This window comes from Varanus komodoensis, unplaced genomic scaffold, assembly GCF_004798865.1.
Source record: "Varanus komodoensis strain SLA01 unplaced genomic scaffold, ASM479886v1 scaffold34_3, whole genome shotgun sequence".
Taxonomy (NCBI): Eukaryota; Metazoa; Chordata; class Lepidosauria; order Squamata; family Varanidae; genus Varanus; species Varanus komodoensis.
In genome coordinates, this window is record NW_025335855.1 from 1,415,810 (window position 1) to 1,441,908 (window position 26,099).

At 56.4% G+C, this 26,099-nt stretch overlaps 1 protein-coding gene across 1 annotated transcript; it reads right to left on the reverse strand.

Annotated features, from left to right (window-relative positions):
* Window positions 1-166: 166 nt before the first annotated feature.
* CRIP2 (cysteine rich protein 2) lies at window positions 167-26,060 on the reverse strand. The gene is made up of 8 exons (XM_044439375.1): window positions 25,958-26,060; window positions 8,873-8,967; window positions 6,438-6,495; window positions 5,305-5,442; window positions 4,912-4,980; window positions 3,622-3,716; window positions 2,222-2,279; window positions 167-1,269 (listed from the first exon to the last, which is right to left on the reverse strand). The coding sequence occupies exons 1-8, from the start codon at window positions 25,998-26,000 to the stop codon at window positions 1,202-1,204; spliced, it is 624 nt and encodes a 207-aa protein (XP_044295310.1). The 5' UTR covers window positions 26,001-26,060; the 3' UTR covers window positions 167-1,201.
* Between the last annotated feature and the right edge of the window lie 39 nt (window positions 26,061-26,099).

Sequence of the window (26,099 nt, forward strand, 5' to 3'; positions counted from 1 at the left end):
CGTCTGGGACTCTCTTTTCAGTAGTAGTGGGCAATCGGGGCCGTGCCCCCCCAAGTGCCACCCAAAGGGATTGCGACACCCGCCTTTGAGGCCAGCAACAGTGCCGGGCACCACAGCGGGATGGGAGGCTGCCGTCCCCCGTGACTCCACTCACTTCACACAAAGCGTCTGTCCAAGACCTTTATTAACTGCAAAAATTAGGCGAGTCAGGCGTTCTGAGTTGAAGAGGCCGCTCTGCGCGCCACACGCTTTGCGCAGCCCGTGCAGCTGCCCGCAGGCGTCTTGCTGGCATGAGGGACCCTCCTGCCCTTGGGCTAATGACACGAGGCAGCCGGAAACAAGTCGTTCTCCAAACAGAAAAGCACATTACTTTCTGATTATAAATAAACCTCAAGCACTCCGGGAGCAAGCCCCAGAACAGGTGCCTTTGCAAGCAGAGCGACGCCTCCCCAGCACAAACGCGCCCCACAAGTCTCTGCCCCTCTGCCCTTTTATGACACGTGCTGCTTGACCCTCACAAGGAAAGGCCGCGTCTCCTCTGGAGCTGTGCAGGTGTGCGGGTGCCTGGAAGTCGCAGCCACCCAAAGCACCGGCGCCCTCTCAGCCAAGGCGTGGCAACGGCCCTGCCCGGGTGGCACCGGCAGGCTTCCTCAGCAGGCCCTCCCCGCCCGCGCAGCCTTGCTTCCGCAGCTGCGCTCGCTGCCACTGGCTTGGAGGAGGAGGCGCGATGCCACGCCTGTGGCGCTGCGGGGAAACCGGGAGCAGCTCCTTTCCAGCCTTCGCTGCCCTGCCTAAGAAGGTGGTGCGGAGCAGCCCGTGCTTGGCCCAGCGGCCTCGCTGCCATTACACGGCTGCAGCAAACTGGGCCCACGTCCGGACGTGTGTGACGGGAAGGAGCCATGGAGAGGGCATCTGGGATGGCGGTGCAGAGCGCCCGGGGCTGAACAGGTGGAACGGCAGGGGGAGAAGGGGCGGGAGCCGCTCCAGGGCAGCCTGGGGCTGGGTGATGGCAGGAGGGGCAGGACCCGGGCCTGCGGAGGAGGCGGCGGCGGCGGCAAAGAGTGCAAAGGTGCCCAGTCCGCTCCTGCGACAGCCAGCGCCGAGCCGGCAGCGGGCGCCACTACATCTACGCACACGAGGAGGTTAGTCAAGAGAGTGCAGTGCGGGTGGGCTGAGCGGGGCGGGGGGGGGGGGGGGGGCCTCAGGGCTGCTCCTTGGCCTCGGCATCTCTGTCGTAGATGTAACTCCCAACGGCGCCGGTGTTCACTCCTGCAAGAGAAGAGCCGCATGGGAGGAGGAAGCGCCGGGGCAGGCCGGCCGGCTGATGCGTCCTTTCATGCATTTCTATGCTGTCTCAAAGCTGACGCTCTCAGACAATACAGTAAAATAAAATAAAAATGACAAAGAACCAAAAACACCATTAAAAGGCTGAAACAGCTCAAATGGACAGTGACAAAGGGTGGCTCTGCAAAGCACCCGGAGTGAGCAGCCCCCTCAAGCCCCAAGTGGCCAAGCCAGCCTGGAAGGACGGGGGCGGCAGCTGCGTGGGATCGCTTCTGGCAGTGGGGAAGCAGCCCGTCTCCCCGTCCCCGGAAGCCGCCTCTGAGCAGCAGCAGGAGGAACGGGAGCGCTGGCCACGTGGTTCCTCCTTCCCCAAATGCCTCACTCGCCCGCCAGCCTCCTTGCCAGGTACGAGGCCTTGTGTCAAGGCCAGCCAGAAAGCAGGCAAGTGGCAGGAAGCGGGCAGAGGCTCTGCCCCGTTGGAGGGTTGGGGCCTCTCCGGTCCTCGGGATGACAGAAGCAGCGGAAGAACCAGCCGCCAGCCCGTGGCTGCAGCAGCCCAGCAGCAGGGCCACTCCTGGCCCAGAGCAGCCATGCCCCGCTGCCTCAGCATCCCTGAGCACCCGCACTCTGAGTGAGGCGAAGGGAGGTCTAGCACAGTCCTTCTGAAAGGAGAAAAGCAAAACTTTGGTAGGCTGGCCCAGGATGGGGTCCATGGTAAAGATGAAACATTCCCAGTAATCCTAAAGCCATGCAGAAAATTGATTTGGGGGCATGCTCAGGAGAAAAATCTGAAATTTTTGGAAAACTGAACACAGAGAGTGGTTATCTCCACACACCCCCCGTTCTGCCTTCGACCTCTTCATGCTCCCCATCCTCCCTGGCGGGAGAACAGCTGCTCCGCCCCTCTGGGATCCCTCTCCATCCACGCCACACTTACCCTTTGGTCCAAACAGGATCCCATAGCACGGCTTGTGGCAGTAGGGCTGCCCGTCATGCTGAAAGGAGAGAAGGCGGAACGAAAGGGGTTGCGTGAGCTGCAGTGCCGCCACCTCCACTCCCAGGGTCTCCCGCTTCTCCGCTGCTTGGAAGGGCCTCCTGGTTGCACACAGACAACTGAGCGGCACAGCGAGCCTCCCACACCGTCCTGCTGGGGCAGCTGCAGCACGAGGCTCAAGCAGGCCCAGCCCACCTGCTGGCTGTCCTAGGGACGAGGGCCGCTGCCAAGGATGCTGCCCGCCCAAGCAGAGCACCTCTGCCTGCCAGCAGTGAAGTCGCCGGTGTCAGATCTGCACAGCGGGCCAAGCGCTGCCTGCGTGCACCTCCCTGGACACCAGGGGGCGCCTCTGCTCTTCTGCAGCCCTGCTGCGGCCGCCCCTTTTGAAGCGGTGTCAGAGGAAACCAGTAATGCCAAACGAGCTGGAGTCCGTGGTGGGGCAGGCAGGCCTCTGCATACTAATCAGGGCTCACCCCCAACCAGCCGGACCCGTTAGAACACCAGCCCAGAGCCTGACCCTGGCACTGCCTCTCCAGGGGTCCTTGCTCACGTTAAGCCACTCCTACAAGAAGAGTACAAACCGGCCGCATGCTTTGCAACACACTGAGGGCTTGCGGGTGCCTGCGGTGCTGCCCGCACACACGCTGGGGAGCTACTGCCAAGCCACCAGAACCGGCCCCAAAACCTGGAACAGGGCAGAGTGCCGAGCTCCGCACTGCCGCAGACGGACCGAGCTCCGGAGCCGGCATCTTGCTTGCGGCAGGGACAGGTGGCTCGCACCAGGCATGCGGGCTGGCGTCCAACGCTGGGTGGGGCAGGCTTTCCTGGAACAGTGGCCAAATGCCTCGGCCCTGAAACCGTTCTCCTTGCTCCGACAGGTTCTGCGTAAGCACTTCACACAGATGACTGGGACGAATGAATGGCCACGTCAAGCTGCAATTAGTAATTCTAACGGCTCAGTGCCTTTTTCTTGTGAGGCTTGTACAAGAGGCGTTGCTTGTCCGGATCGTGCCAGGAAAGCTCTGGCACGCGGCACGTCGCGGAGAGCCGGGGCCTCGGTGCCTCTTCAGTGGGCAAGGCACCCATCCCGCTCCCTTTCCGTTCACCCTGGAGGCTCTGGAGCAGCAGCTCTGCGTGTGAAGCTGCCCGTGGCTGAGCCTGCAGCACCAGCGTGAGGCAGGGCTGGGGAGCCCCGGGCCTCCCGGGGACCGCTGCCTGCCCGTCCCCCAGCCCCACCCTCCCCACAGCTGCCCATCATTCCCCGGCTTCTGGTTTCCCGGTGCCGGCATGGGAGGTCCCCCATTCCCGAGTCGTGGCTGGCATTCAGGCCTGGGCAGCCCTACCTCAGCGTGGCCTCCGGGGTTCAGGGTCTTCCCGCAGCGCTCGCAGCGCAGGCAGGGCCGGTGCCAGTCCTTGCCCAGGGAGGTCACCTTCTCAGCTAGAGCAGACAAAAAGTCACAGGCACGTTCAGCACACTCTTTGGGCACAGACATTGATGCTGCTTGTGCCTTAGAAAAAGGTCACCAGACAAACCATCGGACAGGCAAAATCCAAAGCGGGGTGAAGCCGGAAGGGCTCCACAGCAGCAAAATAAAACCCAGCACCATGCAAATGTCGGTGCCCACTCAGCTGTTTCTAAATCAGAGCCAGCACGAGGCCTTTCCCCAGCGGGGGCAAGAGAAGACGGGCTGCGGTCGCCCCCGGGCACGCCCCTCCCGCAGCCCCAGCAGCTCTGCAGAGGTCCATGCCGCTGGAAGCAGCAGCTCACTCTGCGGGGCTCCCATGGGAGCTCAGCCGGCACGAGAGCCCTTTTCGGCAGCATGGAGCAAGGCAGGGGGAGGCAGGCGGCTGGCTGCGTGCTCTCAGTGGCCTTCTCGGGCAGTGGCGTGGCTGGTGGGGCTCCCCAGAGCCCCCGTGGGAGGAAGTGGCGGGAGGCTCTCCCGGTGGGCAAGCAGCGGTGCTTGGCTCCTCCAGCCCAAGAGCCTGAGGTGCGCACCTCGCCCTGCCTCTTCGGCAGCCCAGCCCTGCGCTGAACCGGTGGCACCCGGTGTGGGTACCAAGGCAGGCTTCATTGTGTGGGAAAGGCAGTGACATCGCCAAGGCTTGAAGGGTATTCAGTAACTTTCTGAAGCAACATTTCTGCAGAAGCAGAACGAGTTATGCACAATAAACAATTTCCTATGGGCTATAAATTATTCGCATCATTTAGCTAAGACGCAGAATTTGACCTTTTAAAATGCAAATGGGCCTGTTTACAGGAGCCAGCAGGCCGTCAGAATTCACACACAAAAGCCCTTAGCGAAAAACATGTGTTTTGACTGCAAGTCGGTACCTTCCCTCCTGGCCTTCCTGAGAGACAGAAATGCCACTCGGGTCATTGTGGGCAGTCACTGGTCCCTCCGCTTTGGAGCCAGAAACCCCCAGGAACAACAGGCCACAGGGAACCAGCCCCACTCAACAATTCCTTGATCGAGAGTAACTCTAAGTATCCAGCATGAGAACATTGCTTATGCCCCGTACAGGAACGATCCTTAAGTCAGTCATTTTCCTAAGCAACCAGCACACATGCCTGTTCCTTACTATAACACCAGGAAGCTGGGTAGGTGAAAGCAGGAAACCTGGATGGTACTCACCAAAATAGACCTTCTTAGCACACCGTGGACAGGTGTTCGGCTCTCCAGTGAAGGTCGTAATGCTGGAGGCTGAAGCAGAGAAAGGAAGGCAGCAATTCCTGAGCTCTGACCCCAAGAATGGGATCAGACAGGCACTGATGCTCCCTGGACACGCACCCTTCAAGCCGTGAGCCTGGAACGCAACAGCTCACAGGCATGTCCACACACCCTACAATGTCCGGATTTGTCCACACTGGCCAGGCAAGGGGCCTTCCAAGATCCGGCAATGACCCACCAGCGGAATTCCCCACCCTCCGCGGAGGAACCCACCGAGGGAAAGCGGCAACTCTGATGCCGGCGGGAGGCGCTCTCCCCACGCCTGCCTCCCAGCCGCCTGGGGGCTTCCCGGCTCACCTTTGCTGGGTGCCCTGGGGGCAGCACTCGCTTTCTTCTCCTCCACCTTGGCTGCATGCTCTATGGGGCCTGGCGCTGGCTGCCCTTCTGTCTGGGGCTTCTCGTAGATGTAAGACCCCGCTCCTCCAATGTTCACGCCTGAGGAGGGGGCAGGGAGAGGTCAGCAGAGCCCGGGTGCCCGGCGGCTCCGGGGGCTGCGGCATCCGCAGGGACATGTGGGGTGCTCGCTCGCAGCACAAGCACAGTCTCGATCCTGGGCCAGCCCCGGCCTCCCCGCCTGGCACTCGCGGGAGGCTCTTCCTGCTGGCCGTGAGGGAGCCCAGCATTTTGCTGAGGTACCTGGCCCACCCTGCTGCCTTCTGGGCCCAGCAGCAGGTCCTCTGCTTCAAAGCTACATAGACAGATACTGTGCAGGGAAGCAGGAGGCCATGTGCCCGGTGCAGGGAAGTCCTGGAACTTCCATGGAAGGCCTGATCCTTCCCCTGCTGTGCAAGGCTGCCCAGCAAATCTTTTGGCACCAGGTACCACGGTGCTCCGTCGGCCTGCTGAAGGTCTTCCCTCCACAGGCCTTCTGCTTGCGCTCGAGAAAGACAAGCGTTCCCTCACATGCACAGCGTAGGAGGCGGCAGAACTGCCTGCCTGCTCTTCTGCTTTACCACGCACTGCAGAGACTAGGGCTGGGAGTATCCAGACTGCCCCTCAGTCTACCTTTGGACAGGGGCATCCCTGGCCAAAGTATGTTTCCGGGGGAAATGCAAGTATCTGAAGCACGTGGGAAGGAGATGGCGGGCGGGTGAGCACAGCAGGAGCATGGGAGATGCAGGGTGGCTTGAACGCTTGACCCGCCCGCACGCACCGCTCCCGGGCTCCGAGCCATGCCCCCCCTCATTTCGTCTCCCAAGTGTTGGCAAGTAAAGTTCTGTCTCAGCCCGCGTGGGTCACATTCCAGGCTAAGTGCTTCTTGAGCAGCCGAGTTGCACGGCTCCGGAGAGCCGCAGATGATACCTACGCCAAGCTGGAGGCCTCTGGCTTGCCTCGAGAAGAAGCGAGTGCAGAACGAGAAGATCGGAGAACAAGAACCACAGCATCTGTGTTAGGGCTGAGTCTGCCCGACAACCTTGAAAGGAACATACCTTTTGGTCCAAACAGCGTCGCATAACAGGGCTTGTGGCAGTACGGCTTCCCATCGTGCTGAGACAGAGAAATGGCAAGCGTCAAGATGGCCAGGATTCTGAGCACTGCAAGTTGCCTGATCCAACCCTGGCCATCGCCCGTTCACAAAGCGGGAGCGAGCCCTGAAACAATTCACATGTGCTGCAGGACCCAGCAGGCCCTGTTGTCTTAGTTACTGGTTTCCAGAGTTTAATCTGCTTCTGCACTTCCAGAGCACCGAAGTTGCCTATCATAACACTGCTTTCAAATGTTGTAACAATAAAAATATACATCAGACAACAAAATATGAATACACCGTTTCCCAGGGCTAGAAAGAAAACAAAACAGGACAAAGGAAAACATACCAAAGTTTTTGTTTTTTGAGCAAGTAGTGAAAGACTGGGCACAAGGGAGTTAGACAGTTTTGGACAGGGACGTCCAGCAGGGAATCGCTGTTTCCTTGCCCATCCACAGTTTCTGGCAAACTCACCTGAGCTAGGCTTAAAGAGGTAGCACAAAAGTTTTTAAGGCCCCCAAATTTCCTAGCTCAACAAAATATCTGAGCTGAGAAAAAATTTATGGCTTCCCACTAGACATGACCAAATCTCCAGTTTTGCTTTATCTCACATTCAGGTTTTTAAAATCGTAAGTTCTTTCTATTATGTACAAGGGACCTTCAAAAAGTTTCCACACTTTTATATTTTCTAAATATATTTTATATATTTTTTCGCTGCTGGCATTAAAAAGTTGGTACGATGCTGGGAAAAATGCATCTCAAAGAAGGTGACTATGTAGAAAAGTGATGTAATTTTTTAGATGAAATTCTTCATAAATAGAGTTTTAAAAAGCACAAAAACCTTTTGTAGAACCCTCGTATATTAAGAAATGTTGAGGATTGCATGAGCAGAGCCAGCTGGAGCCAGGAGTCAGACTAGATGGCCTGGGAGGCTCCTTCTGACTTGCTTTTTTATGTTTCTATGTCCTGTGCTTCTAAAATTGTTAATTTTAATAATTCTTATCATAAATTATCTGAAACAAATTTGTCTTCTCTCTGGACTGGACAGTTTTTCCCAATATGGTGAGAACAGCCTGCCATACAGCCGTTGTCAACTAACAGCTTGTCGGAAAAGGAGAGGTACCAAATATGGTTGAAAACCCAGAGCTTTAAGCCCCAAACATGGCATGTCGCAGTCCTCCAGGGCATATTTGGCTGTCCCAATTTGTCCTGCACTTGATTTTTTGAAACCCCCTTCAGTTCTTTCTCTCCCATTTTGGTAAGCTCCCAGCAAAGCCCTCACTGATCACCACCCGCCCCGCACCCGCACCAGCCCTCCTCGCCCAGGACATGCTGCCGGCTCCTTACCGAGCACGAGCAGAGAAAGGAGGCCTCGCCCGCCCGCCCGCCCGCGAGGCTTCCCAGCGGAGGGTCTCCAGGGACGCCATCCCTGTGGGCTCCGGGGCCTCCCGCTCTGGCGCAGGGCGACTTGGCACGAGGGGCAGCGGAGGAGAGCGAAGGGAAGCCAGCCCCCCCCCGCTCCCTCCATGCAGCGGGGGAAGGGGTGCCCGGAGGGATTCTGGGAAGGGGCGCTGTGGCTGGACCACTGGCCAAGGCGGCCCAGAGCAGGTCCGCTCCGCCCTGCTCAGATCTAAGAAGAGGCAGCCTCCTGTCGGAGAGTCAACCCAAAGCAGAGGAATGAGCGGCACAGCTCCCCAGACGAGGCCTAGCCAGAGCCACGTGGAGGGGAACTGGCGCTTCACACATCTGGAAGCGCTGCTTCTATTAATGCAGCCCAAAACAGCACTGGCCCCTTCGCAGGCACGTCTTATGGCTGACTCATACCCAGCTTGCGATCTACAACAATTGCGACAGCCTTCTCACTTGTAGGGCTGTTGAGGCAAGAAAGGATCCATTTGGTTTCCTTTCCCCAGGTTCAGAACTAGGCCTTTGTCCCTACTGAATGTCATTCTGTAGTTTTCAGGCCAGTGCTCCAACCTATCAAAACGGCTTTGAATTTTGTTCCTGTCCTCCAGGATATCACCTACTCGTATCCCCCTCAATTTTATCTGCAAATCTGATAAGCGTCCCCTGCACTTCCCCATCTGAATCATTAATGAAAAAGTGGAAGAGCCCTGGGCCCTGCACCGGGCCCTGCTGGTTCCCGCCCCACAGCCTGAGGAGGTCCCCTGACAGTTGTTCCATCCAGCCCACCTTTTGCTAGTGTCCTGAGCAGGGTACCACGGGGTACTGGGTCCAAAGTTTTGCTGAAGTCAAGCCAGATTATGTCCACCGCGCTCCCACAGCCCATCGGGGAGGCCACCCAAAATCGCTGCCGGCAGTGAACCGCCACTTCCCCGGCTGTCTGCGAGCGCAATGCACCGTGCCCCACAGGCCGCCCGCCGGGGCTGCCCCGCTTACCTCCGCGTGCCCGCCAGGCGTGAGGGTCTTGTTGCAGCGCTCGCACTTCAGGCAGAACTTGTGCCAGTCCTTTCCCAAGGACGACACCTTCTCAGCTGCGGGGCAGAGAACGGAGAGAGAAGCCGTCAGGATAGCTGCTGGCCTGGTTTCTCCCGCTGCCTCCCCCTGCCCCCGTCCGCTTGCCAGGCCTGAAAGTGACGGGCACCATCAGTCCTCCCTGGCAGGGGAGAGGCCCTCCGCCCTCCACCCGGTGCTGGCTGCTGAGCACCTACGGCCAGAGCGGTGGGCGGGCGGCGAGCGAGGCTGGCGGGCCCCTCCGGCCAGGCAGGGCGCGTGACGATGGCCGATGGCCGGGCTCTGGCCTCTCGCTCCCCGCCTCCTCCCGCCGCAGCTGCAGCAGTGGGGGGAGCAGAAGAGGGCTGGCTGCGGAAGGCCCACACGCCCAGCTTGGAGGGCGGGTGCCGCAGCCCCCCAGGCCTGCGCTCTGAGGAAGGTCTCCGTGCCGAGCATTTCCCCATGGCCGGACAAACTCTGCTTAGCTTCACCTGTGGCAAAATGTGTGTTTCAGCACGGATGGCACGGGGAGCACTGCAAAAGCTCCCCACTCCTGGGCTGTGCCTGTTGCACAACTGCAACGTATAAGGCATGAGCTGCTGCCTCCTGCCCGGGGTTTTGTTCCTGCTCCGTTCAGTCAGAGAGGCCATCTCCACTCTCCACCTGCGGCTCACTGGAATCTCTGGAGCAAGATGGCTCCCCGCAGTCCTATTTAACCCTTTCCCTTGAATGAATAGACTTTGCCGGGGAAGTGGGGGGAGGCTCTCCAGGAGGGTGAAAAAAGAGATGTTTGAAAAATCCCTCCTCTTTCATTTACACGAACAGCTCTAGACAAAAACATGATAGTAATAATGGAAAGAATTTAAAATACACACAAATGGATCATTAAATGATACCTAATGCGAAGATTCTAATGTGTGTTGTCATAGGCTGTTTTCTAGTGCAGGACTGCCTGCTGCCCTTTGGAAGAAGACAGAAGAGCAGTGCCAAGCCACCTACACCCAGTTTTATGAAAACAGACTGGGCATTTTTGTGGACTGAGAAAGGAAGCACAGCGAAAACAAAGGACAGCAAGGACTGGATGGCAGCATGGGGTGGCTCTCCGCTGAGGAGGGACGCAGGGGGGAGAGCAGGAAGCAGGGGACTCCCTCCACGTCCCTGGAGTGAAAGCCCCCTTAAACTGAACACAGGCCCCAGCCGAAGATTTCACAGAAAAGCCGGGCGCAGAGCTGCCCAAGCAGAGAGTGCGACTTCTGTTTTTACTGAGATGAGGATAATTGATGTAATAGCTCAGGGGAACAGTGGGCCTTCGTGAACTCAGTTCAGGACATTTGGCAAAGGTAGCCAGAGGTGGGCTGAGGGGTCCCCTCTTCTAACGGCATGTGATTCTGTGGGGATGGGGCACGGGCAGCGCCACACTGGGCCTCCCGGACGGTTCCCCCGGCTGGATGGGTTCTGTTGTCCTCTTCTGCACAGCTCCATGGGAGGGAGATAATCCAGCCCTCTCTCCCTCCAGGGAGGGGCAGGGGAAGAAAAAGGAGGGCTGGGCTCTCCTCCTTCCTGCAGAACATTCTTTATCCTTAATCTTTCTTCTTGCGAGAAGGCAGCACTGGCACCACGGGTGGAAAGGTCAGCCATGCCTCCTTGGGGCGCGCTGCTCTGCCTTCTTTGATTCTTCGCGGGTGGAGAGAACCACGGATCCTGAATGGCCAGCGAGGCTTCATGAGCACCTCCGTGAGCCAGTTGCTGGGCAACAGCAGCCGGTCCAGCAGGCCAGCTGCAACCCGGGCAGAGCAACCAGTCCCAGCAGCCCCTCTGCCTTTCCGCCTCACCATGCTGATGCTTCTAGGGCTTTGTGGACGTAGAGGCTATCTCTCCCCTTCCTCTCTCCCTAGGAGGGGAACACCCCATGCCAGAGACCTCCCTGGGCACTTAAGGACAAGATTTAAGTTTTAATATACATTTGGGTTCAAGGCAACTATGAAAGCTGGAATTTCAATCCAGATAACTGTAAAGAGCCTCTGCTTGCAGGCTCAGACTCTGCTGCTTCAATGCTTGGCTCCAGTTGCACAAGCACACACGCTTCACATGGTGTGCCATGTAAAGAAGGACCAAGGCCCTGCGGCCCAAGCCAAGGGCCCACACAAACTGCTCAGGCACTCATGGCCCCCGCCAGCCAGAGACCCAGCAGCACACCCAGGCTGCGAGCAGCTGTGGCGGCAGCCCCGGCAGGCGCGGGAAGCTAGGAGTCGGGGCACGTGGCCACCCGCCTGGCAGGGCCCGTGACAGGCGAGGACAGCCTCTCGGTTACACGTGCCGTGGAAGCCCTCGCCGGTCCGGCAGGCTGCTGGCTCAGGTGTCTCCTTTTAATATTTCAGGCTGCCTTCAAGCTGCAGCAGCCACGGCACCCGTGCCTGGCCTCCCGGACAGCAGCTGAAGAGCGGCAGAGCAGCACCAGGCGGTGGGACCAGCAGGGGCGGCCTCTGAGGCAGCTGGCTGGCACCTCAAGCACAGGATTCGCTCTCCGGTCAGAGCTGAAATGCCATGGTCCTGGCCCCCTCCTGCCCCCCGCCCCCAGAATCTGATGATGGAGCTAGCTGAACTGTCCGGCCTTGAGCGAGAGACGCCCCCTGCTCCATCTAGGAGGCCTGGCGGGTGTCAAGAGAGGCGTCTGTGGGCTTGCTGGCTGGAGAAGACTCCAGAGGGAAAGAAGCTGAGTTCCAAACTAGCTCTTGGTCAAGTGTGCATCCCAAAGTTTAAATCAAGTTTCACAAATGGCCAAGGGAGACACACCGTCTTCCAGTCAGAATAGTGCAGGCAACTGGACTATGCTGTTCCAAGACTCTGGGCAGATCTGAGCACAGTGACCCACATGCTCCAGCAAATGCTCTGTGGGGCCTGGCAGAAGGGGGACCCCCCTCCCCCCGCTTCCTTGCTCAGTTTTGTCAGGACTGCTGCAGAGGCCATGATGCCGGGGGACGTGCCGCTCTGAAAGTGCCCTCTGGTGCCTCGCAGGGCCCCGTGTTATCACCTCTGCTATTTATGTGAAGTTGCAGAATGAAACTGTCCAGATGTCAGGCAGATTCTGATATGTGGACACCCACTTCTATTTTTGTTTTGCAACCTAACCAACTTGTGGCAAAAGAATGAGAGCCACCAAGTCCAGAAAAGCTGGGAGTTAATATGGTAGCATCATCGTGACTGCCCCTTTTCTCTCTTCTCATCTGTCATCATCATATGTACATTTCTCAGTGGTCCAGATTACACATTTATAACGTAACCGCTGCCTCCTCCATAACTGCTTTCCTAGAATCACAGAACAGTAGAGTTGGAAGGGGCCAAGAAGGGCATCAAGTCCAACCTGCAGCTGTTGCAGGACACCAAGTCACACCATCCCACCCAGATGGCTGCCCAGTTTCTTTTTGAGTGTCTCCAGGCAGCTGGTCCCACTGCTGTATTGCTCTGACAGTGAGGAAGCCTTTCCTGATGCCCAGCCTGAATCTGGGCTATCGCAGTTTGAACTGAGTATTCCGTGTCCTGCACTCTGGCATCAGCAAGGAGAAACCTTGACCTTCCCCTCTGTGGCAGCCTCTGAGGTCCTTATGGAGAGATCTCATGCACCCCTCAGTCTTCTCTTCTCAAGGCTGAGCATGCCCAGTTCTCCCAGTCTCTCCTCGCAGGGCAGTGCTTCCAAACCCTGGATCATTTTTGTTGCCCTCATAGAAACACAGACAAGAAGTGACTCAGAAGGGGCCTGCTGGGCCACCTAGTCTGACTCCCAGCTCCACTCAAGTAATCCCCAGCATCCCTCCTCTGGACCCTTTCTAATTTACCTGCATCTTTCTTAAATCTTGGTACACAGAACTGGACACAGGATTCCAGATGGGGCCCGACTAGTGAGGAGAACAGGGGAACTACTAATTTGCATGATTTGGATGTAATACTTCTGCTAATGCATCCTAAAATAGCATTTGCCCTTTTGGCAGCTGCATTGCATCATCAGCTGATATTTAGCCTGTTGTCCACAATAACCCCAAAGTCTTTTTCTTTTTCAGTTCTGTTGAGCCATGTATTCCCCATTGTGTATTGATGCCTTTGGTTTCTTTTTCCTAGATGGAGGACTTGGCACTGGTCCCTGTTGAATTGCTTTCTGTCGCTTTCAGCCCGGCGTTCAAGCTTGCCTAGGTCAGCCTGGATCTTCTTTTTGTCTTCCAGGATGACCTAGGCAAGGTCAGCTATTCAGCCCAGTTTTGTATTGTCTGCAAATCTGATTAAGCACTATTTGGATCCACCTATGATCCACCTCATAATCATTTTTCTATCTAGTCCAGTTTATGCTAATTTGCCAAATGAATGAATGTTCTTATTAGATTTCTATGTGTTTTGGTGAATTTTATGGCCACAAACTCCCTTGGACACTTTGAAATGCAAAGCAGAAAAATGAAATGAGCCGAGGTGGAAGAGCTGCTATTGTCTGATTCAACACGTTCCTGCTTGCAGTCAGCAGTGGCGCCACGGAGCTGCTTCCTTAGGGCCACTTCACAGGCAGAAGGGTGCACAGTGTGCAGGGTCCTTCAGAGGTTCCCCCCCAGCAGCACAAGGCACCCTGAAGGTCAGGGAAGCGTCCCTCCTCCAGAAGCTCTGAGCTGCAGCGCCAACGCCCCTCATGCTGCCTGCGCTGGCTAGAGCTGGTGGGCCGCCGGGTGGAGCATCACAGGACGGACCGCAAGGATGAGCAGCCCTTTCGAACTGAGCTCAACCGCAAAAGAATAAATGCTGCTTGAATCCGAGAGCAGTTATGGGGTTTCAGAACAAAGGGCAAAAACGACTTGGTGATTCAGAGCCTGGCCCCAGGATGGAGCAGGGCGAGGAGCACAGATTAACTCCAGGGACCCAGCGAACAGGTGCGGAGGCGCCGTGCCCCGTGGCTGAGCTCCCTCAAACAGTGACGCACAGCAGAGCAGAGCAGAGCAACACGCTGGGCAAGGGCAGGGCAGGGCAAGGGTGGTCCAGGTGGTGTCTGGACCCGTGGGTGGCAAAGCTGAGCAACCGGCTGCACCTCCCACCAGAGCTCTGGCGCAGCCCCACTGAAGGGCTTTCCGTCCTGGCAGGCGGGGAGAGACTTCCAAGTGTCCATAGTTACGGGAGGCGCCGTTAAGCAGCAGAGAGAGCAGGTGGCACCAGGCTCCGAGTCTGCCACAGCCACCCAGGCCTCACAGCCATCTTCACGAGCTCTCCCGCAGCCTTCCAGAACACGATGGTGTTTGGACACAAAGCACCCTGAGACACAAAACATCTACAAAATGCAGCACAAAACCCATGTGCCTCGAGGGCTGGCCTTTCTTTGCTCCTCTGTAACACTCTCAGTGGAGAAAGCCTGGGGCCGCGGTGGTGATGTGGCCTCGGAAGCAGCGACGCCTGGTCCATCCAGGAAACGCCCTGCGTGTGGGAAACAAAACCCAAGCCGAAACGCCGCTTGCAGCCTCCAGCGGCTGCCAGAGCAGGAAGCAGCAGCGACGTCACAGCCCACACCCAGGCGCTGGAGATACCCGGCCCGCAGCCAAGACAGAGGCACAGTGTTCCCTCCGGAGGGATACGCTGCTCAAAGCGCTTCCTGCTGCAGGGAATGAGACCATCCAGAGAATGCGAAGTCTGCTTTCTCTGCCCAGCTTTTGTGCAGAGTGGCAACTCGGAAAGGGAATGGAGGCCAGTATCATGGTGGATGCAGCCGAGTGCCGGCTGTTTCCCAGGCAGACGTTACAAGCAGCAACTCCGGTTCTTAGTCTCGCAGGCTGGGTTGGGCCAGGCCAGCTCGGATCCAGCACACGTGTTCAGAAAGTTGCTTCAGCGTCACGAATCAGTGTAGATTCAAGTCACACTGGAAGGGATGAGAGCCAATCCCAATTTAGTTCAGCACTGCACCGCAGACAGTGAATTGGGACCAGTGAGTTCTCTCCTTGCAGAAAGCAAGTGCCCGGGAATCCCAGCATTCAAAAGGGATTTTCAGCGTTCCTACTCCCAGCTGGTTTGACTCAAGCTCTGCCGCGCTTGGAACAGCTTTGCCCTCTGGCATATTCCTCTCCTCCCAGACAGCGCAGGGCCACACACCCCGGCTCCAGAGGAATCCAAGAGGAAGGCGGATGAATCAAGGCTTTGTCTGGCGGACGCCTTTCTTCCACAGAAACTCAGCTGCCACTGCCTCTGGGCCGTGGCTCTCCTCTCGGTTGAGCGTCCTCACCCCTTTGCAGCAAAGGGGCAGGGAAACAGGAGCAGCCTCGATCTTTCAGCTGCACTGAGAAGAAAAAGCCAGACCGCATGCTTGAAAGCCGAAAGAACGGCGGTTGGGGGAGGAGGAGAAGTGCTCTCCTGCAGCAGAGGTCCTCCTGCCCTCCACCCAGCCCCGCCGCTCCGTGCTGCCTCCGTGTCTCGCCTGCGGCCAGGCCACTGGGCATCTGGGCTGCCACCGGGGCGGAGGCTGCTTGCCAAGCAGAGCGTCGCCCCGGCCACTTGCCTGAGAAAGAGCACGGGGGCGAGGAGGCCGGGCCACCTGCCAGCCAATTTCCTTCGGGCGGCTTGCCTGCCCCTGCAGGTAGCGGCTGCACGCTTCTATCAGCTGCACCACACTGGACTGGAAACGGCAGCGGCCCAGAGAGATGAAAATGCCTCCGAGATTCCGGATGCCTGGCCCTGGATTGGCCCTGTGACCTATTTTGGTGCCAAACAGGCACACCACGAGATGGGCATGTCGTGAGCGGAGCCGGCTGGTGCCGGAGGTCAGACTAGATGGCACTGGAGGCCCCTTCTGACTCGCTCTGTTTCTGTGCCTCAGAATCTTAAACTGAACAGCAGCTGTGCCCCCTCCTCAAGTGGGGCTGAAGTGGTGGGGGCATGCCACCCTGCTTTTCCAGAAGGAAATCTCTTTTGCGCCATTTTCCTCCATAAAGCAAGCAGCAATTTTGGCCAATCGATTCAGATTTTTAGACGACTCTGCTCCTGTGCGCTGGTGTGCTCTTCCCCCAGCGTAGAAATAAATGAGCAAAGCCCTCCGGAGGGCCACAAGGTGCCCCGTTCCCCGCGCGGCCCTTCAGCTTCCCACCCATTCTTGCGTTCTGAGGGCCAAGCCCAAAGCAGAATAAGGCTGCATGGAAGATCCGAGGAGCTCGGAGTAAAGCGGGCGGAGGGGGAGGGGCAGCACTGCGCTGACCCCCCCCCCAGCAGGCAGGGGCACCGCAGCAGCAGGGGGGGGGCTTGCACCTGCGCAGAACGTCCCCCCTCGCCTCTGCCAGGGCACTGCTCCCTGCGGTGTGCTTCCAGACGAGCGGCTCGGAGCACTGCTAACCGCAATGGTAAGAACAGGGGTCTGTCCCACTTCTCCCTCCGTAAGAAAGATTGTGGGATGCAAAAAGGCAGACAAAAGGCGGTGAGAGGCTGCAGGAAGGAAACAGGCAGACACCAGCGTGGCGTGGACCCCCATATGAATTCACGGATGAGGCGGGGGGCTGCGCCATAAGAGCCGTGCCTGAGAGCAGCCGCCGCACCCCTGTGCCTGTGGCAAGCGCATCCTGCACAGGGGCCCCTGCCTCGCAGGCAGCAAACAAGCCACGCGTGCTTTCCTCACAATACAGCGAACAGGAAAGCGGCATTCGGGCAGACGCTGCGACCCTGAAGGAGGTGGCTCCGAGGGCACCACGCCGCCGCAGCAGCTCGGGGCTGGCTTGACAACGCCACAGGAGAACAGAGACGGAAGAGCTGCGTCGCATGCAGCAGCCCTCGCTGCCTTCCACGCCTTCCTGCTTCTTTAGGTTTAGGGATCGTCTCTGTGCCTGCGCCGCACACGGAGTGCCATGGAAACCGCCGCCAAATAAACACTCAGGTTCTTGCGCAGCACCACCCTCCACGGCTTTGGCAGGCTGATGCAAGCCTCGCTCGGTGGATGCCGAATGAAAGATGAAGGACGCGTGTGCGCTTCAGTCCGTCGTCCCCACCCAGGGGTGGAAAACACATCGGCCGCTCATCGCCTCCGCACTCCGGCAAGCCTCTCCCGAGACTGAGGACCAAAGGGAGAGAGAGCAGGTGCAGGGGCGGGTTGGAGGAGGCAGAATGTGCTCCCTCCCACTACATCCGCCTCCCCAAAGCACCACCAGGGTGGAGCCGTGCAGGAATCTTCCATGAAACACTGGTGTCGGTGATCATTAGAGGGCGACAGCACCGTGTACATAGCCAGAGCTCCTGGGCACGAAAACTAAGCCAGAATCTGTGTGAAAAGCCAGGCAAAAGTGGAAAAGAAAGATGCATCTTGGCTGGAGCTGAAGGAGAGATCCAGTGTTTTGGCAATGAAAAAGCATCTCGGCTCCTGTGGGGACGGAAGCCCTCGCGGTGGCTCGCACTACAGGGCTGGGAGGCCGCGCCATCTCCCTCCGCTGCGGAATGAATCGAAGACCTCAAAACACGGGCGTCCTGGAAGCGAATATGCCACTTGCGACAAGTGCATCTCCACACTCTTTCCAAATTTGGTCAACCGGCCTCAGCCCATACGAGGGACGTGGAGCAGGAACTCCAGACCTGTGTGCTGGTGTCTGCGCATGCGTTCAAGACCAGCTCGATGCATCTCTGAACATTACTGTGTGATTGTACGCTTCTCTTTTTTCTGTGTGAGCATGTGTGTGTTTGATCTTGCTTTGTATTCTCAGTGGTGCTTCGCCGAGTTTGGTTTCACTGAACTACTTAAAAACCAAATGAAATTTAAAAAAAATCTAATTCAGCTTTGCACTGTGTGAAACAGTCATTTCCTTTTATCCGTCCTGAATTTCCCACGTCCTGGGATGAGGACCCTGGTCTCATGAGGGAGGGAGGAAGATACTTCGCCGTGCCATGCATACCTGCTGTGCTGTGCACCTCTCTCACGTCTCCTGTTACTCGCCCCCGCTAAGGTAAGCAGTCCAAATCCCCTCGACCAGCTGCGGATTCACAACAGGACCCCCCTCATTCCCGGAGGGACACGTCTGCTCAGCAGTCTTTGGCGAGGGACATCCGAACGCGTTCCTGAGGGCAGAGCTGGACCAAAGCCGCGCTGTGGCTACGGATCTGGACAGTCCCTGGCAGCCACAGGACTGGCCTTTCCCCATATACACCTGTCCACTCTTAGAGATCTGAGCTAAAGGCCCTTCTGAAAGAACCACCCCCCAGAGAAGGAAGGAGGATGACAAGGAGAAGAAGGGCCTTCTTGGTGGTGGCACCTCACCGCTGGAAGCAGCCTCCCAAAGAGGTTTACCTGGCACCCTCATTGCCAGCATTTTGACACCGGGCAAACCCTGTTCTATTTTCTAGGTATTTCAATGATTTTAATTTTAATATTTGTATTTTATATTGTCTACATTTTATGAAATTAATCAATTTTAAGGTGATATACTTATTGCTATTGTAGTATTATTGTATTTTATGGAGTCTTTTATTGTATTATTTATTTTTAACACAATGTGCACCATCCAGAGAACCCTAAATTGGGCTACAGGTTGCAGCATATAAATTTAATAAATAAATAAGCCAAAGATGCAAATCTCTCTCTCTAGCAAAGAGCCATGAATAACCCTAGAGAACTACGCAACGCGTTTGGCAAGATGTCATCAGTGGTTACTTAGTTCCTTAGAAATACCCACAGCTTTTTGTTGGAGATAGTCATACAGGGTTTATGGCAGTCTGCGCACTCATACGCAGGGGCTGCACATAACCTGGACGTTCATAATCCAGGGACTACCTGTGCAGCCCCTTGCAGCCTGCGACACATCTTGCCTTGGTATTAGGGCCAAAGCATTCCTTCAGTGCGTCATTCCTGAACTCTGTGTTTGCCTGACTGGACATGCCCCATTCTCGTCCGCTTCCGTGCACTCACGCCCAGGGCCGCGGCGTTTAGCCATTCCGTTCCCTGCTGGACGACTCCCAGCTCGCCTTGATTCAGCCTTCTCACATCCCACGTCCCAGTTCTTTGTGTCGTGAAGCACTGGGCTTTCCTTTCGTCCCCGTGCAGCCAGCCACTAGACCTCCTTCCTTTCCGCTTTGGTCTGGTCGCGTCACCTGCAACAGCGCTCGTTGCGCTTGCTCCTTGCCCTCTCCCAGTCGCCCGCTGACTGCCTTCTGACCTGCGGGGGGGGGGGGGTCATCTTCTGGTGCCATATCTTGTTTCATCTTGAATTGCTTCATCACGGGGCTTTCAAGGTAAGAAGAATCAAAAGTGGTTCACACTGCCTTCTTCTTCTGTGCAGGAGGAGCCAGAGTTAGCTTGAGCACCACTGCCTTAGCCTGTGAAAGATCCTCTCCCAGGGTACCTTCACCGACTGCTGCTGCCCAGCAGCCACCCTTCTGGAGTTTCTCTGCCTCATCGACATTAGAAAGATCTGTTCTCTTCTGGTGATGTGGCCATGCCTCCTGAAGAGGGAGGAGGAACCCCTGCCCACAAGCCCCTTCTTCATCCCAAGCCAGACGTAGAAGAGTTTCACAGTAATTACATGTTCCTCAACACTGGCAGACATGGCTGTGGATCTGAACATGTGTGAAATGCGAGCGGTGCTTCTGTGGCACATGAGGCCCATTCCCGACCATTTATCCCAGGGTCAATAGCAGGGAGAATCAGGTGGAATTTAGAGTCAAGCTTTTATCGTGGTACTCGATGAACACTTAGAGCAGAGTTCCCAATCTGTTTGAACCCACTGGGTATTCTGTATCTTATATTGGGAAGCAAAAGAGTATTTGGAGGCTGGCATTTTCTTAGAAACATGAAAAAAAGCAAGTCAGAAGGGTCCCAGGCTATCTAGTCTGACCCCTGGCTCCAGCCAGCTCCACTCATGTAATCCTCAACACGCGCTTGTCCCACCTTGCCTTGAACACTCTCACTGATGGGGCCCCAACCACCTCCCTTGGAAGCCCATCCCATATGCAGCCCTTTTCTCATAAGAATAATTCCCGAACCGGGGGAGAAGGCACCCACAAGGACAATGCAGCAGAAGGAAAAGCTGCTGAGTTACAAAACCTCCTGATTCTGGAGATCTTTTTTGAGAACCCAGAACTCCATACAAACTTCAATGACATGTAGAAGAGATGTACGTGCATTGCATCTAAAACAACTGTGCTCACGAGTCATCAAGATAAAGCATTGCTACTTGTAACACAGAGACACACACACATACACCTTTTGGCAAGCAAAATTCACTCTGAACTTAGCAGGCCAACTGAATGAGCACGATGGTTGTTTTGCTCACTTCCTTTTCATCAGCACCTCGCTTATCCATGCCTCAATGAAGCCTAAAATTAAAGTCCAGCTCGGGACCTGGACTTCTGTGCCTGCTCGAAATGGAGCACGGGAGAGGCACACCCAGCCGGCTTCAGCATTTCACCTCATCCCAAGGTTCCCCTCAGCTGCTGGTCACAAATAGCTTCCAAAATGCAGCCTTGCAGAACAGGTGACAGCCCTCCGATGGCCGGGCTCCTTGGAACTTTTGAATCCGTGGGCCGTGTGGACACTGAGCAACTTCCGTGGGGACCCCCCGCCCCACCAGATGCCTGACCAGAGGCCCCAGTGCCAGCAGCACGGGCCCTGCTTTTCCAGCAACCGTAATTGCCCAGGGGGCGATCCGCTTCGCTGTTCATATTCTATGAACGGCACATTTGCCCATGAAGGCAGCAGCTTCATGGAGTTCCCCACAGTGCAGCGCAGCCCCCTTTCTCTGGGCCTCCTTTCTCTGGGCCGGTCTCATTAGCCAGAGGGGAGGACGGCAGACTTGCAGGTGCAACGTCAACATGATCTCAGAAGAGCTGCACAGATCAGGTATCGACAGCCATTGCCCCAAATAACAGCTGTCCTGATAAGGCAGCCTGGCATTTCGGGAACAAAGCGAGCAAGCGAGCAAGCAAGCAAGCCAGGGCTTCGGCGCAGGTGCAGGCTGGCACTCACGGAAGAGATCATCAGGTGGAATTGTTTTCCCAAGCAAGTTTGCACCCAGTGCGTAAGAAGCCCTGGCAAACTGAGGTAGAGAAACAGTGCATATCGAAGTCACAAATATATTTTTGTCTCTCTCAACTTTCAGCTGGAGTTTCACTACAAACCAAAGAGCACTGACATTCAGTTCCCACCTCTGCCCAGCACCTGCTGGCCTTTGCTTCTGGAAAGCTGCGGCCCCTGGCCAGCCAGGCATCCGAGCATGACCCTCCTCCAGCCTGGGCCCCCCTCCTCTTCGGCACGGCTCTCAGAGGCTGCATTTCAGTGGCAAAGAGGGCAGGGCCAAAATACCAAAAACGCAGGCATCTTTTAGCTGAAGCCCATTTCTGCCCTTCAGAATGGAGGAAAAAACTACACAAGGACTGGGAGCTCACCCACTTATCAGCAGTCAGGAAAAAGGGGAAGGAAAGGGGGCCAGTATGGGAATCCTTGAAGCTGGCCGGGACCCCCGGTAGGCTCAGGATCTACACTCAGTGATACGCAGTTTCTCGGTCTCTTAAAAACTTATATCCCAACTTATTTCCAACAAAGGAAATGAGGGCAGCTAGCGAAACCAGTATCATGTGATATTTTTAGAAATCCCTTTAAAACTCTCAACTGAAGCGCTAGGATTTCAAGAAGTGTGTCCGGATCGGGGCCTGAGTGCCCCTGCAGTGCCTGCACGGCCAGGAGCGCCCTGCAGGCTCTTGCAGGAACAACCGAAGAGCAACCCTGCAGTGCGGCCGGAGGCCCCGAGAGCAGCACCGAAGGCCGTCCGGCACTGCCGCTCCTTGCCACAGCCACGCACGTGGGCCGCGGGCTCTCTGGCCACCGCAGCGCCACGCCCTGAAGCCCTACATGGACCGGGAGTTTTGTTGTAGCCAAGGTGGCCATGTCTGCTTTTCACGCGACGCATAAACGCAGGGTCAGTATACTGGCCTCGTATGCCGGACGCACTTTTTCCCCTTCGTGCAAGAAGATCATCACACAGCAGTATTTTCCCCAGCTTCTTTGGCAACAAGTGTAACGCTTTAAAAGTCTGCGAATAAGACGGTGGTGGAATACAGAATAAAGCTGGTTGCAAATGGTGCCTGAAGCAAAAGGAATTCACAGGAGGAGGAATAAAAGGTTGTTGTAAGTTGGGGCAGGGTCTGTAATGTAATTCAGGCTCTCCCCCAACCCTCGGCCAATTCTCTGTTCTATCCAGTACCCTACCAGGAACTGCCCTGAAAACCCCTCAGGGCGAAAACTGACCCCTAAATTGTTGAAATTCATACAAGGAGGTACTTAATGCCAGAGAGATTTGCCCAAAGACCAGGAAAAGGAGCCTCACAGAGAAGAAACGCCCTGAGGCCAAAAGCCAGCAGCGCCCGGTCAGGCTACCTTGGCCAAGAGCTCTGTTCTGGAAGCTTCTCGGTGTCCTCCCCCCTCCATCTCTATTTGTGAACGGGAGCGTTGCACAAACATTATCCATTTTTGGATTTTTATCAACTTGTTCTTGGACGTTCGCCACCTCCTTCATGCAGTAGCCCACACATTCTTACTGGTTTCCCAGCCAAGACCATTTAGAAAAGAACAGTTCACAAGCATCTTTACCTCTTTTGTGCTTCTCAAAGATTAACAGTAAGTCAAATTAATGTGCTATCAAGTTACTTAACGGTTACTTTGTTATTTAGCTGTCAGTGTTTGCTATAAACAATGCTTGGAGGAGGCACCCCTATGTGACAAAACTCCATTCTCCCGAAGAAGAAAAAAGCCAACAAAGGCAGCAGCCTGCAAGAGCTCCTTGGCAGATCCCTCTTGCACGCCCCAAGAAACATGCTTCAGAAAATCCAGACATCAATTGCCCATTTCAACAGAATTAAGAAACTAAAATTGTAGCATGTAGCATGACTTCAACAAGGAGTTCCACCTATAGAGTGGTTTGTTTGTTTTTTGCTGTTAGTTCCTCCAAAATAAGACATTTTCCCTTTCCAGTGTTGTTCTAAATATTAGAAAATTATTTTAAGTTTTCCATGTTCTAACCTCACACAAAACTCCAAGAGCATTCACCAAAATACATCTGTTATATTTTCCACTGAATGAAAGTCAGGAGGAAAAAATGGATGCAATTTTCTAACATTCTATTTAAAACATGACTATCTCCTTGTGGAAGTATTTGGGGACCTTTGGCTATCAGCAAAGGACTTAGTCCAAAACACAGTAATTTGCCCAAGCCCAGATGCAGTAAAGGCTTCATATCGACAGAAACTCTTGCTGCTGTGGCACAGAATCATAGGCTAGTCGAGCTGGAAGGGGCCAGCAGGCTATCAGATCCAACCCTCTGCTCAGTACAGGACACGGAGTCAGGCCATCCCTCTCAGATGGCTGTCCGGTGTCCCTCTGGTGTAAATGAACGCACGAGTTTAAATGAGAATAAAATTTCCACGAAGAAATCCCAGAAAGAGCAAGAAAATCCCAGAAATCTGACTAAGCTCAAATGTAGTGATCCAGGTCTAGCTGATCATGAGGTACTGGACCACAAAGAAGCCACGTACCCACATTCTGCCGCTTCGCCCCTTCCCCTTCGTTCTGCCTTTACATGCCTGACTTCCAAGAAACCTCACTGCTTTCTTAAGCCACCGTCTCCTGTGACGTCTGGACCAGAAAACGGGGGCTTGAGCACTCCCTCTCAAGCCAAGATCACTAGGACTATTGAAACACATTTCGAAGTTTGGGCATGATGGGAAAATCTATCTAAATGATCAGGACAGCATTGACGAAGGTGAAAGGGGAGGGGCACGGAGGACACACAGCTCCTAGAATTGTTCTGCCTGAACTAGACCAGTAACTGCTCAAAGGTCCTTCCTGAGAAGGCCGTTTAGGGTTTCAGTTGATGTTTCCTATGTACATCCTTACACAGGAGTCATTCCAAACATACTCATAGAGAAAAACATGAAGAGAACTGAACTCCTGAAACAGTCGTGAAAAAACAGAAAAGTTATTCCCATCCAAAGCATAATCCTACAACTCTAAAGATATTCTACAAGGTTGGTCACCTTTGCACAAACATCTTTAAATAGAAAACAGCAATTCCTTCTTCCTTTGTGTGGTAACTTGGAGATTATAGGAGAGAAAGGAACACACTGGCTGGTTTGCTCACTAACAAAAAAGGGCAGGAAGCATTTAGGCAGATGGGCTATTGTGAGGTCACCCGCCTTATCAAACCTCTAACAATTCCAGGAAGGGAAAAGGAACAATGCTCGGCAAATCTTCAGCAAGCAGCAGATGCTTGGCGGGGTGTAACAAGGCTGCGTCCCACATTAATTCCATTTGAAAGCGCTCTGGTGAGCAGGAGCTGCCTTTGGGGTCCTCTAAAAGCAGTCCCTAATTCCCCGAACAAAAGCTGTCTGGATTAAGAATGGGGACTGGAAATAAAGCCCATCAGACCAACACATCTGCTCTTCAACAAGAGCTGTCATGTTCCCTTGATAACGGCGGGCGAGAAAGAAAATGGCAGCTAGGGGACATGGCTGCATTCCGAGCGCCTCCCTTGACTGGCAGGCTGGTCTCAGCAAACCAGCACCTCGGCGTAAGTGCTGCTTCTCCCGGAGGACGCGGCACCTGCTATATTCAGGAAGAGCCACGTTCAGCCCACTAAGGAACGCACTTCCACACTGATGGCCACATTTCTAACCTCTCTGCGCCTTCATCACCCCTCATAAAATGCCAGCGTGCTGCTTATCCAGCTTAACTGTAAAACTGTCATCAGAAGACCTGCATGAGGAGCAGAATTAGTTAGCAGGGTGGGCAGTGCATGGAGAGCACTCGTCTGTCCTGCTGGGACGCCCCTTCCTCTCTGCCTGCCTCGCTGCTCTTGCTGTTTGCGATGGAGGTTTCCCAGAGGAGCATGTGAGCCAGCTGTGACTTCCCTTTGCCTGGGGCTCCTGGGGCACAGATCAGCTTCCAACACACACACACACAGGGGCGGGGCAAGCCCGTCGCGCTTGCCTACTCAGAGGCTACAGGGTGCCGAAGTGCTGTCTGAATGGCAATAACGACCCCTTAAAGGGCCGCTCTGCATTGCTGCTGCAGTGGAATCCTGAGAAGCCCTCCAGAGGTTAGCGGTTCGGTGCACGCAGCGCTCAAGGGCTCCGCAGCCCCAGCCGGGCTGTCCCCACAGGTGGGGGGCGGATCAGGCGGGCGGCTGCTGCGGGGCCAGGAGCGGCTGGTCTCGAATTCTGCACCGCCGTCTGCAGGGGAAGGCGGCCAACCTGGCCAGGGGCCTTCAGAGCAGCGCATTCCGAGCAGAACGAACAGGGACCGAGCGGAGCCTGTTTTCCTTTCTCGGGGGAATCTGATGGGAAAGGAATGTGGAGGATGAGCGACTCCCAGAGGAAACTGGCTGGGCGAGGGCGGCTGCGAGCGAAGGGGACCGGGGAGAGGGAAGCGCGGTCGGGGCATGTGCGGGAGAGCGACCCGCCGGGCTGCTGGCTGCGCGGAAGTCCCCCCCCCCCGCCGCATCCCAGGTGCGCCGGACGCCTCCCGGAGATCCCCGGCAGGTGCCACCCGCCGGCGCCGGGCGCAGGGCTCGCCGTCCGCGGCTGTCCAGCGGGGCGGGGGCGGGAGGCTGGGCGCCCGCGCTGGTCGGAGGAAGGCGCATCTGCAGGCGCCACTCGCGCTCCGCGAGCCGGAAAAGGGCACCCTTGATGGGGGGCGCAGCGCCGGGGAGCCGCGCGCGCCCCCGAGGGATCCTCCCCAGCGCCCCGCCGCCACCAGAGCGGCTCCTCGGGGGATCGTCGCCCAGGACGGGCGGGGGGCGCCTGCCGCGGGCCCCGGCTCTCCCCGCCAGTGGGTCGCGGCCCCCACGGCGGCGCCGGGGAACGCGCGCCGGCGAGGCGCGACCGACCGCGGGAGAGCGGCTCCTCCGCGCCCTCAGCGCACCCCCGCCCGCAGCGCCGCGCGGGAACGGCCACCACCCAGCGGGCCTCTGGGCATGGGCAGAGCGCCGGCCCGGCGCCGCGGCGCGCAGAGGCGCGGCGGTCGGGGCGGACAAGATGCCCCCGGCGCGGGGCGGCACTCACCGAAGTAGACGGTCTTGTCGCACTTGGGGCACTTGGATGCCATGACGGCGGCCGCCGGAGCGCTGCGCGACCGAGCGCCTCTCCGCCGCCGCCGCCCGCCCCGCCTCGCCCCGCTCGCCCCGCCCCGCCCATCCGATTGGCT

Coding starts and splice junctions, on each gene's coding strand:
- CRIP2 (XM_044439375.1), bottom strand. CDS start 26,000: ATGGCATCCAAGTGCCCCAAGTGCGACAAGACCGTCTACTTCG. Junction 2,280..3,621: donor ACCCCGGAGGCCACGCTGAG/GTAGGGCTGCCC, acceptor CTCTCCTTTCAG/CATGACGGGCAGCCCTACTG. Junction 1,270..2,221: donor GATCCTGTTTGGACCAAAGG/GTAAGTGTGGCG, acceptor CTTCTCTTGCAG/GAGTGAACACCGGCGCCGTT.